Source organism: Hyperolius riggenbachi, chromosome 11 (assembly GCF_040937935.1).
Source record: "Hyperolius riggenbachi isolate aHypRig1 chromosome 11, aHypRig1.pri, whole genome shotgun sequence".
Lineage (NCBI taxonomy): Eukaryota > Metazoa > Chordata > Amphibia > Anura > Hyperoliidae > Hyperolius > Hyperolius riggenbachi.
In genome coordinates this window covers 195557722-195574819 of record NC_090656.1, presented here as the reverse complement: position 1 = coordinate 195574819, position 17098 = coordinate 195557722, and the positions used below count along the sequence as shown (strand labels likewise).

The 17098-nt window shown below is 44.4% G+C and overlaps 1 protein-coding gene across 25 annotated transcripts in view; it reads right to left on the bottom strand.

Moving 5' to 3' along the window:
* The window catches only part of MADD (MAP kinase activating death domain), a 191926-nt gene that overhangs the window by 61923 nt on the left and 112905 nt on the right, over positions 1-17098 (bottom strand). For 21 of the 25 annotated variants that reach the window (XM_068260535.1, XM_068260543.1, XM_068260538.1 and 18 more), the window contains 5 exons: positions 16978-17037; positions 15101-15206; positions 12007-12193; positions 9027-9177; positions 8573-8791 (listed from right to left, as the gene is read on the bottom strand). In XM_068260535.1, coding sequence (XP_068116636.1) covers positions 8573-8791; positions 9027-9177; positions 12007-12193; positions 15101-15206; positions 16978-17037 — 723 coding nt within the window. The remainder of the gene's footprint in view (positions 1-8572; positions 8792-9026; positions 9178-12006; positions 12194-15100; positions 15207-16977; positions 17038-17098) is intronic. The other 4 variants (XM_068260542.1, XM_068260547.1, XM_068260550.1 and 1 more) reach the window with 2 other exon arrangements.

Below are 17098 nucleotides of genomic sequence, written 5' to 3'. Positions count from 1 at the left end.
GAACCATCATGCTGGTAAACTGATAAACTAGCATGCTGGCACTGAACCAGCATGCTAGCACGGAATCACTGACCGGAACCGAATGCTGGCACTGAGTCACTGGCCGGAACCAGCGTGCTGGCACTGAATCACTGATGAACAAGCATGCTGGCACTGAATCACTGATGAACCAGCATGCTGGCACTGAATCACTGACCGGAACCAGCGTGCTGGCACTGAATCACTGATGAACAAGCATGCTGGCACTGAATCACTGACCAAAACCAGCATGCTGGCACTGAATCACTGACCGGAACCAGCGTGCTGGCACTGGCACTGAATCACTGACCGGAACCAGCGTGCTGGCACTGAATCACTGATGAACCAGCATGTTGGCACTGAATCCCTGATGAACCAGCATGCTGGCACTGAATCCCTGATGAACCAGCATGCTGGCACTGAATCACTGTTGAACCAGTAATGCTGGAACTTAATCACTGACTGGAACCAGCATGTTGGCACTGAATCACTGACCGGAACCAGCATGCTGGCACAATCACTGATGAACCAGCGTGCTGGCACTGAATCACTGATGAGCCAGCATGCTAGCATTGAATCACTGATGAACTAGCATGCTGTTACAGAAACACTGACAGGAACCAACATGTTGGCACTGAATCACTGATGAACCAGCATGCTGGCACGGAATCACTACCCGGAACCTATCACACAAGCAGTCACACAGAAGATCTGTACTGGTTTCAAACTATCAATTCATTTAAACTATATAGAGACACTTACAAAACCTGTGCACCAGAAAGATCATTCAGAGAATGACCCAACATGAAATCACAAACTGCTTTGTCAACTGAATGGGGTGGACACCATTGCTCACAATTTCTGAACGATCTTTCCATAAACCATCTTTCCAGACAATAACAATTTAATGCATGCGCGTAGATTTTAAGGTGCCCATCCACCTGTAGATCTGCCACTAGTCAGACCATCAGTTACATTCTTCTTTGATCGCATATGATCAGAGAGGGATAGATTGCCTGCCCACACACAACACACCCATTTCCAATACATTTCAGCATGAAACGTGGTTGAGTCTTGCAGATTCAACACTAGAGCGACTCCTGGCCTCCTCCTCTGTCCATCGTCTTTCTCAGTGATCAAAGAGAAAGCTTGTACCACACAAAAACGTCACATGTACTGGTAGTGACACAGGAGACCAGGGTTCGAATCTCGGCTCTTCCTGTTCAGTAAACCAGCACCTATTCAGTAAGGAGACCCTGGACAAGACTACCTAACAGTCTTATAGCCTACTGAGCACACCCTCGAGGCTGCCTCGAAAGCGATTTGAGTCCGCCAGGAAAAAAGCACGGTATAAATGTTCTGTGCCTTGTCTTGATGTCAGTGCATGCAGCAGTGTCGCATGGTACAGGCGGTGGCAATTCAAAAAGATGCTGGACAAGGGGAGGCCAGGAGTCGCAGCAGCAAGACAGGTGAGCATGCAACAGTCACTATGAGCCCGGAGGGTACAAATCCATTTGGAGGGGGACTGGCCGTGGCCCCATCGTTCGTTGAGAACTCAAACGTCGTCACGCCAGGCACCCGATCGAGTCCTTGGGACCAAGATTTTTCCAGCATGCTTGATCAATCCTTATGACTAATTTCAGCCAAAAAAATATCAGAACGATCAATCAGGTGCAGTGACATAACTACAAATCATGGGGCCAACAGCAAAACTGAGCTCCCCCCCAATGTTCACACCCTTTCCCTCCCCTACCCTTGGTGACCCTCACAGCCCGTCTTGCAAGGGTCATACAACAATTGTGGCCATCAGGATCTTCACATCCTTAATAAGTGTAGCCACAAAAACACCCGATCTGAAGGATGGACTCCTAGAATAATGGGGGAATGAGGGTTAGTAGTTGGGGCAGCATACATATGAAATCACCGCCGGGAGACTTGGGCGCAGGATACAGCCGGTATATGGCTTATCCTGTTGCTGCACAGGTCCCGGCAGCGTTAATTACTATTCCCCCTCTAGGTCCACGTGGATGGTGGGGAATGATGCAATTCGGCTTCCAGCTATTGCTGGCTGTCGAATTACAGTGTTTTAAAAGTAACTTCAGCTCCTTCTTCTGACAGCGCCAAAGTTACTCACGGAGTGCCACTATAGCCATAATTCCTATTCCTATTACGGTCTATGGTGGCGCCGGCTGTGCCCATATCTCCTGTGCTATAATTACAGCGCTCGGTTGGGGAATCCTCACAGCTCTGGGCTGAGTAGTTACACCCCTGATCAGGTGGTCATGTTGCTGCATTGATTTCTGCCAGATTCGACCATTATGATCGAATCAACCGGCTATCAATGCCAAAAATAAAGCAATGAATGGGCACCCTACGTTTTGAAGCAAGCAAAGGCAGGGATGTTACCCCCGGCATGTGCATCTTTAAAAACTCGTCATACTTCAAACTCCAAAGCCACCCTTCCCACATATAACTGGCACATTACCAAACTGAACCACGCTCATCCACACATTCTTTTTTGTCTCAACATGCAAAAACTTGCTTGCGATATTAAAGGGACTCCGAGCAGTGCAGAAACTATGGAAAGATGCATATCATTTTAAAGCTCTCTTTCTCCTCTTTCCAATGATATATAAACCACCACCCTACGTCTTTGAGTTTTCGCTATGTTCGCGATTGAAATAGCCGCGGACGCGATTTCGATCGCGAAAATAGAGAAAACTAAAAGGTGTAGGGCAACGATTTAGGTGTCGTCAGAAAGAGAAGAAAGAGAGCTTTAAAATGATATCCATCAAGCCATAGTTATATTGTATTACAGAGGACGACACTTTCCCCAGTGTCAGCAGCTCCATTCTGCTGAATGCAGCTGCTGACTTTGACAAAAAGTCGCCCTGTGTAATACAATATAACTATGGAAAGATGGATATCATTTTAAAGCTCTCTTTCTCCTCTTTCTGACGACACCTAAATCGTTGCCCTACGCCTTTTTAGTTTTCTCTATTTTCACGATCGAAATCGCGGCCGCGGCAAATTCAATCGCGAAAATAGCGAAAACTAAAAGGCGTAGGGTGGTGGTTTATATATCATTGGAAAGAGAAGAAAGAGAGCTTTAAAATGATGTGCATCTTTCCATAGTTTCTGCACTGCTCGGAGTCCCTTTAACGGCAGACAGATTTTCCAGCTATTTTATTCAGGCAAACAAGATGAAGCTCACTGTCACACAACCAGTTTAAGCTTACCATACCCACTAGTCTCATAGCCCCCAAATGTCCCTCCTTTAAAGGACAATCCCTCTTTGGGAACACCGCGGTCTTCCTCATTTGTCCCTCTTTCAGGACTGATGTACAGATCTATGTAAATATATGGATTTTTCTATTGAAAAATCAGTTTAATTGCCTCTAAACTTTAGCTCTTATCAGTTGTGAATAGACTGCAGGAGAGCTCTGCCATTGCATCTCTCCATAAAGTAAACACTGAGGCTTAACCCCTTCAGTGCCGTCTGCAGCAGTGAAAACAAGTAAAACTTTTTTTTGCAGGATTTACATGAATTGTAATGAAGATTAGAATTCACAGTGCTCAGCTGCATTGCAGAATAATTCTGCATGTCAACTCACTTCCCATACAGTTCTATGGGCCTGTTCACAGTACTGCGTTGTAACTGATCGCATTATTCTAACTCGTTGCATGCAGGCTTTGTATTAACCATTTAGCAGCCAAATTATTTAGAGACTTGCAAGTGCTCCAGGCAAATTTAAGAACATTTGTTTTCTTACACTTCCCTGCTTCTAATTAGTACTGCTGTAATGTGTATTTATGGCCATTTGTCACTAGGGGGCACTGTGAGACGATAACAGAACTTCTTTCAGCTTCAGTTTCTATATTTTCTGCTGTAGGGAGAGATCCAAGCATTCAAAGAATTTACAGCACAACAAGTTCTGCCGAATGAAGTCAACAGCAGTGTACTTATCTCAAACGAGATAATGCTATTGAAGTAGCTAATGGGTTAAAGCCTATGCCCCGCCTCCATTGCAGTTTACACATTATAAACCGTGTGTTATGCAAGGGATCACTAAGAAATAACCCAGCCTAAAGGTCGTCATGCTGTGTCTAATCTTTTAGAGTAGTGAGGAAGTTTAGAGTTTAGTTCCACTTGAAGGCAATAGTCAGCATTACTGCCAGGGTTTGGTGCACCATTTATCACTTTTTGGCGCTCCCCACCCCTGCTGTCACAAGCCGGTTTAGCTGCCTATCCTGGCCGGAGCATCAGTTCCAGATTGACATAAAACTGCTGAATCCTCTTGTCCAGGCCTGGCACCTGCACTGAGCCAGTCATTATTCTCTCTGGACAGACTTCTCCTCTATTCAGCACATGAGTGTAATAGCAGCTGAGAGATAAATCATTAGTATTATCGATGCCAAATCTGTAATGGCTCTACTGCAGAGTCAGCAGATAGCCAAATTAAATGTGTCACTAGAATGTGATTCATTTATGCTTTTCCGTTAATCAAACTACACATTAGGGAGCCAGCAGTGGAGGAATGATGTCCACACTTCTGCATATTTGCTAATTTTATTCTAGACTTTATAGACCATGGCTATCAATATTGAAAGGTTGCTTTACAGCAGAGCTCAAAAAATGTTTCCCTACAATCGGACCGGGCCCTAAAGACGCTGGTGTAAAATATACCTTATAGCAGACAAGTATATACATATAACTGCCCCTGGTGGTAGATGAGATCCAAGTCAAGTATAATTGTTGTCCACCTGTGTATAGAACAAATAAAAACTCACATGGTGGAAAAGATCAACTCTGCTAGTATGAAGCTATGTCTCAGATGCAGATATATCTGGGGGGAGTAGGCTAAGGACTAATTATTTATACAGCACCCACATCTTTCACAGCGCTGTAAAGACTATAGATTGTCTTGTCACTTAACTGTCCCTCAGAGGGGCTCACAATCTATTCCCTACCATAGTCATATGTCTGTGTATGTATCGCAGTCTAGGGACAATTTAGAGCAAACCAATTAACTTATCTGTAGGTATTTGGCATGTGGGAGGAAACCGGATTGCCTGGTGGAAACCCACACAGACACGGGGAGAAAATATAAACTCTGTGCAGATAGTGCCCCGGATGGGATTTGAACTGGGGGTCCCAGCACTGCAAGGCGAGAGAGCTAACCACTACGCCACTGTACTGCCCACTAACTAACATACCTTATATACTCATGTATAAGCCCAATTTTTCAGCACAAGAAATATGCTGAAAAGCTACCCCCTCGGCTTATATGAGAGTCAGTGGAGCATAACAGATGGTGGAGCAGGTTTTGTTACTGACATTGGAGCATAAGGATCATGCACTAGTGATCCTGCTCTTGCCAGCTGGCTTCCCATCTGTGCCCATGCCCTTCATCCCCTGCAACATGGTGTGCAGAGTGTGCTGCTCAAGACTACCTGTGTCCCCTGGCTTGTGGAGTAAAGCGTGCAAGCAGCATTGTCAGCGGTGCAGTGATTGGGAATTCTTCCTGTGGGGCAATGGTCGTGTCTCATGTCTATGATGCCATCTAGTTGCATCTTGAAACGTAGCTGTATCATCCTTGGGGCACATCAGGCTATGGGAGTGGGGCTGACTTGTACTGGAGACACATCAGGCTACTGTGGAGGGGTGCTACACTGGGGAGGGTGATTATATGCGAGTCAATCACTTTTTCCTGGTTTCTGAGGGAAAAGTGGGTACCTTAGCTTATACGCAGGTCTGCTTATATGTGTGTATATACGGTAATTGATACACGTGCTGTTCAAGGTGCAAATTGACAAACAACATGTTTCACCTCTATGAGGCTTCGTCAGGGCAAAAATAGCAAAAACACAGTACACACACAACCACCACAGCCCCCCAAAACAAATAATTTTCATAAAACAAAACATATAGTAAATTGCACGCTCAAGTCAGAGTTCTGAGAAGTAGTATAGGGACATTTAGATACACAGGTGGATAACAATTACACTATGTGCCATTTTTATCATTTTACTATCTTTATTAAAAGTTATATTTTATACCAGGGTCTTCAGTGCCAGGTCATCATTGTAGCAACACTTATTTGAGAACGTATTCCCTGACACAAGCTAGACTTGTTTGTTTCTGCAGGAGAACTATAGAAACATGCTTAAATTTGAAACTCATGTGTACACATATAGTACTTATAATAAGTATATTTCACACATATTAAAATGCACTAAAAATTATTTTTGCTTACGGTCAATAGTAAAGATCTGACAGGGCTTGGACTAGTTCATCTCCTCATGGGGGGGGTCCTCAGATTTTTCGTTATTTTCAAAAGCACTTAATGAACGGCAAGTGATCAGTCCAACTGCCAAAACTGTGTGCAACAAGTAGACAGGCTGTCCAAAATCTTTGTATGGATCTTTTCCACGGAGTGTTTTTGTAAAGAATGAAGGAAATACTGAGAATCCCCCATAAAGAGATGGACTAGTCCAAAACCTGTCAGATTTTTACTGTGTACCGTATGCAAACGCAACTTAGGAGACACGCAAGTTATGGTGCATTTTAATCTGGGAGAAATGTACTTCCTTTAAGTTTGTGTACATATATATTTTAAGATTTCCACTATAGCGGTCCTTTAAAGACTACCTCCAGTGTAATGTGGAGTACAAATCAGTGCAATTAATTTCACCAATAGTACCCTACTATAGGTTTGGTGAATGAATGGACATATGAATTGCACATTCGCTGGAAAATGACCATAATTGGTAACAACCCCTGTATGGTAGTACTCACAAAGATCCCCCCAAAATGCCTAGGCTTTGCCTGGGAGAATACAGGTAAAGCACGAGGTATAAAAACACCTTCTGAAAGTTACATCAAACCTACTCAATAATGCATTGTTTCAGTAGAAGAAAATTTGTTTCAAAGAATATATGGTGATCACAAGGGAAAATTTAGATTTTCAGATTAAATTAAAATACATAACTACGGGGATGCATTTGTAGAGCATATCCTACAGTTGAGACTTCCACAGTCACCACCCAGAAAGCCACAAATACAACCTCAATGTGTTCACTCAATCATACAACGCCTACCCCAGCCAAGACTTCACCACCCACCCACGCACACAAACACTTACAGAAAGAAAAGTGCCATGACTTGTACATTTATACATTAGACAAAGCATGACATGATCATTACAGTGCATCTGCGCTAGTTAATTAGACTAAAGTACACAGCGCCTATACAGGGACATTCAATCTTGTTCCTACACTGACACAAATCCGACACCTACACAAGAACAGTAATCACACAGGCATCTACCTACATAGATTAGTGGGTAACCTACATCAATCTGTACTGCACCTAGCCTACATGTACTCTCCTCTGACCTCCACCTACTCATATGCAGGGACGGGTCTAGACTTTCTGCTGCCTGAAGCAAACATATATATATTACAGCAAGAGATCACCATGGTCTCGTAATTCAGAGGCACAGCCATACACCTTGTTCCCTCAGGTGACTGACCATCATCCATCTACTGCTCAAGCACTGTCATCACAGTGCAGGAGATTTGGACGCACACCGAGTAACTTCGGCGCTGTCAGAAGACGGAGCAGACATTACATTTTAAAACACTATTATTTGGCCTCCAGCAATAGCTTTTTTCTCACTATCCACATGGACCTAGAGGGTGAATAGTAATCAACGTCGCCGGGACTAGTTCAGCAGCAGGACTAGCCATAAACCGGATGTATCCTGCGCCCAAGTCTCCCAGCAGCGATTACATATGTATGCCTACTGCTGACCTCTCTGATACCAACCACCTCTGGTTTGAGGAAAGCAGGAGGTACTGGGTTATTGGTCCAAATTCAAGGGGCAAAGTCTCTGTACAGGGCTCATATCTGGTCTGTGGGCTTCCTGGACACACAGGAAGTTCTCTTTCTGAGAATGCAAGCAGGTGGTGGTCAACGGGAGCAGCTGGCAGGCAGTGAATTCACCGCCTTCAGCTGCTCATGGAAAAGAGGCCTAAAGTCTGCCAAAATGTCCAGAGGTCACTTCATTTAAATGTCCCAGAGAAGCACTTATCTGGCCAAAATCTACAGTAGTCAAACAGGTTGACAAGATTTCCACAGTGTATGAACTTCTATGGTGAGGTTGTGGATGCCAAAGAATCACCAAATCAGACACAGTCTTGATTAAAAGTTACACCTCACATCATAACAACTCAGACTTGCATTTTCTTTCACTACCCGCAACATACTGTGTACCAGCAGTCCACAAGGTTTCTTGGTCTTCACCTGACAACTGAGAATTGGTCGAAAGTGGACACTGAAACCAAGCATGCCCTGTCTAGACACCAGAAAGGCGAAGTAAAGTACAATTAAAAAGGACACACATAAAAGGAACCTGGAAGGACAACGTGACGATGGCTGAGAACAGAAATGAGGTGCAGCGGAGGAGATGTAGTGATGCCAGAGGTGAGAAATGTGGTGAGACCCTGAGAGCATTGCCTCATGTACCCTTCTCTTCTGCTCTATACACACCAATGGAAGCCACAAAATTCTCCTCCTTCAGACTCTGTGTATCAAACTCTCGTGTCCCCCGGCCTGCGGAGCCTGATGGACGGGGAAGAAGCTGCTGCTGCTGCTGTGGAGGCAGCTGCGGGGTGGGCCGAGGCTCTCCTCGCGGAATGCTGACAGAATCCCTAGACACGGGCGTCACAGTGCCATCAGCAGAAGGACTGTGCTTCCTTTTCTCAGATTCTTAAAAAAGAGGAGTGAAGAAAAGATACAAGAAAGGAGAAAAGAGGTTGAGGGAGAGCAAGGCAGAAATACAAGCAAGAAGAAATGATGTAAAGATTCAGAAGAAGAACAGCAAAGGAAAAAAAGTGAAAATTAATTTAGTAAGTTGAGAACAGGCGACAAACTAGATAACAAGAACCTCCTCCCATCACAAGAACACGTTCCCTTGGCCATTAGCACAGACTGTCAGACATACCTTTGTTGTAATAGTGCGTGTGAGCAATTTCCAACAGGCTGAAGACACTAGCCATGCCTCCGAGACCTGCATTGGCATAAGACTGCTCCAGGCTGGATACTGTACATTTTAGCATGTCCAGCATCCCCTTGTACACCTTTCTGCTGATCTCCTACACAATAAGACAAAAAACCGATCAGTATATTATGGATGTAAGTAGTAAAATCAGATTACACAAAAAACATCAATGCAAACATGACAGCAGAGTAACTTGCTGACTGCAGGAGCTCCGATGAGAATCACTTGAACAGTTAAGCAACCACCAGACATATTGAGGAGAAGTGGGCAGGACCTTAACCTCAACATAAAATGACTGGGCTTTCATGTTCAGAAATCTACCAAACTATACCTCCTAGGATGTTTCCTCTCACCCCCTCATTAAACACTAAGGTGAGCTGCTGGACCACTCCTCCCAACATCTTCAGACCAGCTTAATCTCCCCTGGACCCATATGCAATACACCTTTTTCTCCTCAGTTTTCTCCTAGGTGATATTTTCTCACTTTGTCAATAAAATGAATTTTAGACCACTTACTAACAAGAAAATACCCACAATTTCCATAGTACTTATTCACCTGCTTTTTGGTACTTTTTCATTTGCATTGTTATTTTAAACAGAAGAGGAAAAATTATCTCCAAGGAGAAAACTCAGGAGAAAAAGGGATATGCATACGGGCCCTGGACTCCCATGGTTCCAGCGATGGCATCTTGCTGAGATGTTTGCAATCTTCTGGAATAAGGCTATTGTGTCAATCCCTTCACTGCCAATTTTAGGGTAGATTTGACGATTACAGTCAGAATCCCTCCTCTTCCCCACCAACATAAAGTGTTTGGCAGGGATAATGGCTTTGCACATGATTGAGGGGAGGCAAGAGGATTGAGAGAGGTCAGTGGTGGGGATTGTCATTTGATTATGAAGTTGAAGACCTTTGTTGGCGAGACAGACTTTAATGTCCAATTCCAGGTTTGAAACTTTGTATGGTATGGCAAGGGGTTACAAACATTTGGGGGTTACCATTATTGTCTGAGTCTCAACTGCGGAGTTTGCCTTGCGTCATGTCCTTGTAACACTGATTGCGCTTAAAAAAAAGGCTTAGAAAAAAAGGGGGGTATGAAGGTGGCCTTATTTATTTCCTTTTGAACAATCCCAGTTGACTGGCTGTCCTACTGATAATGTCTGAATCACACCTGAAACAAATATGCAGTTAGTATGGCCTTACGTGTTCTGGGTCTATGGCTAAATGAATTGGCTTCAGAGGATCAGCAGGACAGTCAGGAAACTGGCACTGTTTGAAAGCAAGTAAATACTGCACCCTCTATGAGTATATAACTCTCACTACAGGGTCACTTTAAAGAGACTCCGTAACAAAAATTTCATCCTGTTTTCTACCATTCTACAAGTTAAAAAACCTAAACTAATGTGCTCTGGCTTACTGCAGCACTTTCTACTATCACCATCTCTGTAATAAATCAGCTCATCTTTCCCCTGTCGGACTTGTCACCCTCTGTCTGGAAGGCTGCCAAGTTCTTCAGTGTTGTGGTTCTGTGATGCATCTCCCCCTTCCAGGCCCCTCTCTGCACACTGCCTGTGTGTTATTTAAATAAGGGCAGCTTCTCTCTGCTTTATTATCTTTTACAAGCTGGATAAATCATCCTCTGAGCTGGCTGGGCTTTCACATACTGAGGAATTACAGACGGGTAGAGCTGTCTGCACTCTGCAGGAAGAAACAGCCTGTCACTATTCAGAGCTGCAGGGGGAAAGAAACACACAAATGATCTCTTGAGATTCAAAAGGAATGCTGTATACAGCCTGCTTGTGTATGGATGTATTTTCTATGTGTGGACATACTGTACATCAACCTGCTTCCTGTTTTGGTGGCCATTTTGTTTGTTTATAAACAAACTTTTAAAAACAGTTTTTAACCACTTTTAATGCGGCGGGGAGCGGCGAAATTGTGACAGAGCAGGATAGGGGATGTCCCCTAACGCACTGGTATGTTTACTTTTGTGCGATTTTAACAATACAGATTCTCTTTAATATGAAATTTGGTGGTATTGATGAGAGGAAATGAGGGACAGTAAATTAATTTTTGAAATCTTCCTCATGCTCCTGAGAATGTTTTATATTTTGCTGTCACTACTGGAGAGATTTGCCCTCAACTTCTCTGAACAGGGATTGAAAGTAGTTCTTGCAGATGAGGACATAGGACAGCAGTAAAAACCAAACAGCCCTTTTTAAAGTCATCCAAATCTGACATAAAACATTATTTTTCCTGGAGTTGATCTTTAAAGCAAAACTGTGAGTTTTAAAAAAGCAAGAGTAAGATACTTACCTCAGTAGAGGACAGCAGCTGAATGACCCAGAGGCTTCTCTGATCCTCCTGCAGCCCACCTATCCTCGCCGGGACCATATTCTTCAACGGTTACGCTCCTGTCCATCTAACAATGACATCCACAAACGCACGGACGGCCCGTGCAGGAGTACGGAGGGAGAAACTGTGCACAAGCTGCTCAGTACTACTGCGCAGGTATCTATGTGCCTACTCAGTATGTCTGTGCTTGTTCTCGGACAGGAAAGCGGCTGGGAAAACCTCTTTGGCAAGCCCTTATTGAAGAGGTTCGAGAGGTCCAAGGTCTGGAATGGCGAAGCTCAAGAGGGATAGGAATAGCCTCTGGATTATCCAGTGGCTTGCGACTACTAAGGTGAACATCTAACTTTTTGTCTTTTTATAGTCACAGATAGCCTTTAATATGTGACACAAAGAAGCCTGCCTCCTTCAATGCTAGATAGTGATGGATGTTGTATAATTTAAAAGTAATAAAAGTCTCCAGTTCTCTTCTGAGATAAAGCGGTCACATAACCTCTCTCCCTTGAAGTCCAGTCACATGACAGCCAGTTAAAGGTCTGAGAAACAAAAGAAGCACTGTGACACTAAACTCACCACCTCTTGGATTACATCATTGCGGGCGTCCTCTTCCGTCTGTATGGACCTATTCAGTTTGCTCAGCACAAAGACTCGCAGCTGCTCACTCTCCAGTAAGCGGCGCACTTTCTTCATGTTCAGCCATCCCACGCCTTGTCCCTCCAGGACACTCATTGCCACCTCCTTCAGGAACTGCTGGTTCTCACTACGAGTTATACAAACAAGAAGACATCATTAAGCATAGAGAAATATCCCACGTTCTATTTGGTGCAGCGGAGTGGTTGGTACAAGCAGATGGGCACCCCGTATAACAAGCAGATAACATGCTGAAATAAATCACACACAACAGTCAAGTAATGCAGCTTACAAAGAACAGCAAGGAACACAGAATGAATACAGGAAATTATAATACCATAGAGATCATCACAGCACTTTACAGACAGTGACATCTTGTGGTTGCTTAACTATACTGCAGTTTGATGTTGAGTGTGTTAGAATTATCAACATGATTACTTAGACATCTCAAAACGTGAAAAAAAATACCCTGCAATATTTTATTCTGTAGCCACTACAGCTAAATGCTTTTTGAAATCTCTTCTAAAATAAGCAGGTCATGGCTACCAATGAAATAAACAAGGACTTGTCACAGGCACAGCAGAGAAAGTTCCTTAGATGGCCGATAATACAGAGAGGCGACACTGGCAATGCAGACCTCTGACATGATATTTTCAAGAGATGGGAGGTTGGTGACCCCTGATCTGTGTTATCCAGGATCTGATATACAATGTAATTTGGGGCCCACAAAAGATCTTGATTAAATATACACGTATGAACGTGGGATATACGTCTGACAATTTCAGCAGTGCATCGAAAAGCACACTGAAGGAGTTCATGTTACTAGACTTCCAATTGGGAAAGGGGGACACAATCTAATATTCCAAGCATGGTCTAGACTCTAGCGCAGGGGTGTCAAACTCAGATACAAAGTGGGCCAAAGTTGTACACTGGGACCCAGTCACGGGCCAACCTCAATGTCTACTGGCCTCCTTCCTCCCTTATAAAATTCAATGGTGTCTAATGGCCCCCTTCCATCCTCTATGCAGTTCCCTGGTGCCTAGAGACCCCACCCTTTCCTATACAGTTCCCTAGTGTTTAGTGCTTCCCCCTACCTACTCCATATGGCTTTCCTGGTGTTCTAGGGCTTCACCTCCAATATAACATCCCTGTTCTAGAATGGGCCAAACATAATGCAAAGTGGGGAAACCACTTGGGGGCCAAATGTAATGGCCCCCGGGCCAGAGTTTGACATGTATGCTCTAGGGGCAGTTAATTTCCATAATAGCATGTTTTGGAATTTGTGAGAAGCAGTAGCCTGTTGTACAGTGGTTTTGAATCGGGATGATACCATTGATTGGCTAACTTAGAGATGAATAAACAGTAATGAAATGAAGATTCCCTGCTCCCGGCGGCGTTAAAAGAATGAATTCCCTGGCGGCAATGTAACAGATGAAGCCGCCTCTTCGGCTCTGCTTCCACTCCTCCCCCTGCCCACTCTCCTCTGCAGCTGTGGCAGCCGGGGACACGCGTGTCCCCCAGGGTCGTTCGTAGCGGCATGGAATCCTGCTGTTTGTTCCTGCAGAACGGCTGCTGGCTGAAGTAACGTCTGCCTCCTCCCCGCTCTGCTTCCCTGCTGCTACGAACGATCAGGGACACGCGTGGTCCCCAGTTGCCACAGCTGCATATGAGAGGGGCAGGGGGAGGAGAGGAGGCAGAGCCGAAGAGGCAGTTTAATTTGTTACATTACCACCAGAGGGGGGAAGCGAATTCATTAATTTAACGCTGCCGGGAATTGTCCCCGGCTGCCAAAGCTGCATATGAGAGGGGCAGGGGGAGGAGAGGAGGCAGAGCTGAAGAAGTGGCTTAATTTGTTACAGCCGCCGCCAGGGAATTCATTCTTTTAACGCCGCCGGGAGCCGAGAAACATTTCATTTCGCACATTGGCCGCAGGTGCACGGCAACTTCGCGTTATGACTGGCTAGAACCTAAAGTGGCCAGACTTCGGGTTCTGGCCGTAACATATATACTGCCATACAGAGGAGAAACATTCTTTAGCAAATATAAATGTATTTAGATGCCTTAACTGTTACTTCAGGAGGCTTTCCCAGACATCCTGGCTAAATTGATAAGATGAACAGTTTCCTCAACATAACATAAAGCAGACTCTGGTGATGAGGAAACATCGTAAATTCCGAGTCCGAATTTGTGAGGAAACTGCAAAACCCAGAGGGAAAAAAAAAAAAAAAAAAACGATGGGAAATTCTGTGCTTCAAAAATAGGGGTGTCTGCAGAAAACCAACGGTGATGACACTCTAGCAGCTCATCAATACTGGACTGTATGGTGGAAAAGAGGGAGGAGCACTCCGTAGTGAGGTACCATGTTCATTATTAAAACAAGCAATACAAGATACACTTAATGTAAAAAAGCAGTTAAATGCCTGTAGTTGGGCAGCTATGCGTCCGTGGGGGGCAGCATTTCTAGAAGCCATGGCCAGCAGCGGTAGGGGTCTGTGGGATGTTGGTGGGATGCCAACTTACCCCCCCCCCCCCCCCCAACAAACTTCCGTGTACCAGGGATGTCACTACGCGTTTCGTCGTATCCACAATTGTGTCAGGTCCGACACATTGGCAGGTATTCCTGCCCAACTATAGGTGGTTAACTGCTGTATATTTTTTTCTATTGCATGGTACTTCACTATGGAGCACTCCTCCCTCTTTTTGTAAAACCCAGAGAAACACCATGAAGATCATACAAACTCCAAGCAGACAGTGTCCTGGCTGGGATTCACACTTGGGACGCCAGGCGAGTGTACTAGCTACTTGGGGAGCATGCCACACATGTCTACTGATCTACTAAAAAGGACATGTGCACTTTATCCTTTGCTGTCTTACCTTTCTCCAGAAATAAGGCCGGTGATGGCTTTGCGGACCTACCGTAAACTTACAGCGTACCTTCTTCCTGACGTTTCTCATTGATGCCGTTTATGGTGGCATTTCTCCCATCATTACATACTGAATAAAATAAAGCTCTGTGCAATAGAAAGTACAGGCTTACCTGGAATTGTTTGCTCTGCCCTGCGGGGAAGGAGATTCTCTCTTTACGGTTGGACTGTGCTTTATAACGGAAGATTTCTGGTCTACGAGAGCCCGCCTGGTGCTGGCTATGTAGGAACAACAAGGAGACACAAATTTATTCAGAGATTCAACAATAATCAAAGCAGGAGATAAGGGTCAAGATTGAAAATGACAGTGTTAAAGGTACATAAAAGAAAAGGGATGACTGAGAAGTAAATCTGAAATCCTACTGTCCCATTAAAAAGACAAAATGTCCTTAGTATAGTTCGGAGCTGATCACTTTGGCATTGTTTCAAGTGGGTGTCTAAGGCACCCATGCTGACCGATAAATATCCATGTTGATGGATAAGTATCAGCACATTAAAAGGTTAGAAAGGTTGCAGTGGCTTTGTGTGAAGGTCTCAGAGTCTACTACTAGTAGGTTTAAAAGTTATGGAATGGTACTGGGTAAGGATAGACCTAACAATAGATGTGAAGGTGGTTTAAATGGTAAGTAAATTCATGAACATAAATTTAGCTATTCTTTTAGCGTCTAAATGTAGCAGCGTTTGGAAAGCCTTACAGGAAGGACGGATTCCAACATTTCTATAGTGGTTTCTCCCGTTGGACTCAAAGCGCTTAAAGAGAAACCGTAACCAAGAATTGAACTTCATCCCAATCAGTAGCTGATACCCCCTTTCCCATGAGAAGTCTATTCCTTTTCTCAAACGGATCATAAGGGGGCTCTGTATGGCTGATATTGTGGAGAAACCCCTCCCACAGTGTGATGTCAGCGCCTCGCAGCACTGAGTTCCTGACATCACACTGTGGGAGCCTTGTTGCATTGTGGGAAATAACAGCTGTTTCCAACTGCCAAAATAGCAAGCAGCATCACCTTCCAGTGACATCACCTGCCAGCAGTAAAAATGTCACCATGTGATAAATGTCTGGATGTAAATCAGGGAGAGGAAAGATTTTACAATGGGCAAACTCTGACTAAATAATTTATATATAATTATTGTAAAGATGAAGCACTTTTTTATTACATTATTTTCACTGTTCCTCTTTAAGAGCTGCAGCCTTTAGGCAGTGGCAGAGTCTTGCCCAAGAACTCCTTATTAAATACTGGCCTAATGAATAGGAAGAGCCGAGATCTGGACCCAGGTCTCCTATGTCAGAGGCAGAGCCCTTAACCAGTACACTATCCAGCTACTGGATAAGCTGTTCTGTCTTCTACTGGGGTTTCTAGCAATTGCTCTACAGCAGCTGGCCCACCAGAACAATGAAAGCTGACATCTAGTAGGCAGAGAGAACTGGGCTTCTGATTCTGACTAAAGGCTGCAGTGTGATTCTGGACAGCATGCTGCAGATTGATGAATTGATTAGCGAAGGTGCGAACATCAAAAAATGTCCAGGCAGTAAATGTTTAAAAGATAAATGAAGGCTTGAATTGACTGTGGATCTCACTGGCTAATGTTTTATAAGCGATTATGTATGTAGATGATGTCCATTAATTGATTGCTGCCTCTCATGGTCAGAATGAGTACTGTGATCAGGATGTCCCCTGAGTTCTGGACAGTTTCAGATTCACCACTTAGTCATTTGAAGGTCCCCAAATTAATTTGATCAAAGCATAGAAAGAACATGGGTGGGAGCTCTAGCCCAGCTACCCATGACCTGTGAGAAACATGGAGGCCAGATAATGCGGTCACATGACTAGAGGGAAGTGACCGGAAACTAGAAAACATCCACCACAGTTGACAAGCACAAGGCACTGAGTGTGACAGAGGGCGACTGATGAGAAGCACAACATGGCAGGATGGCAGAGAGGATGCTGGGAGTGTGATAACATGCAGAACCCATGCCACAGGCACCCACCTTCTGCAGGGGCGGGCCCGGAGTCTGCAATAATCTCCATTATAGTATTTAGCCCAAATACTGGGACGAAAAACGCAAGGTTAGTGGCAACCAATCAAAACAGTCAAACAGCTGGATCGTC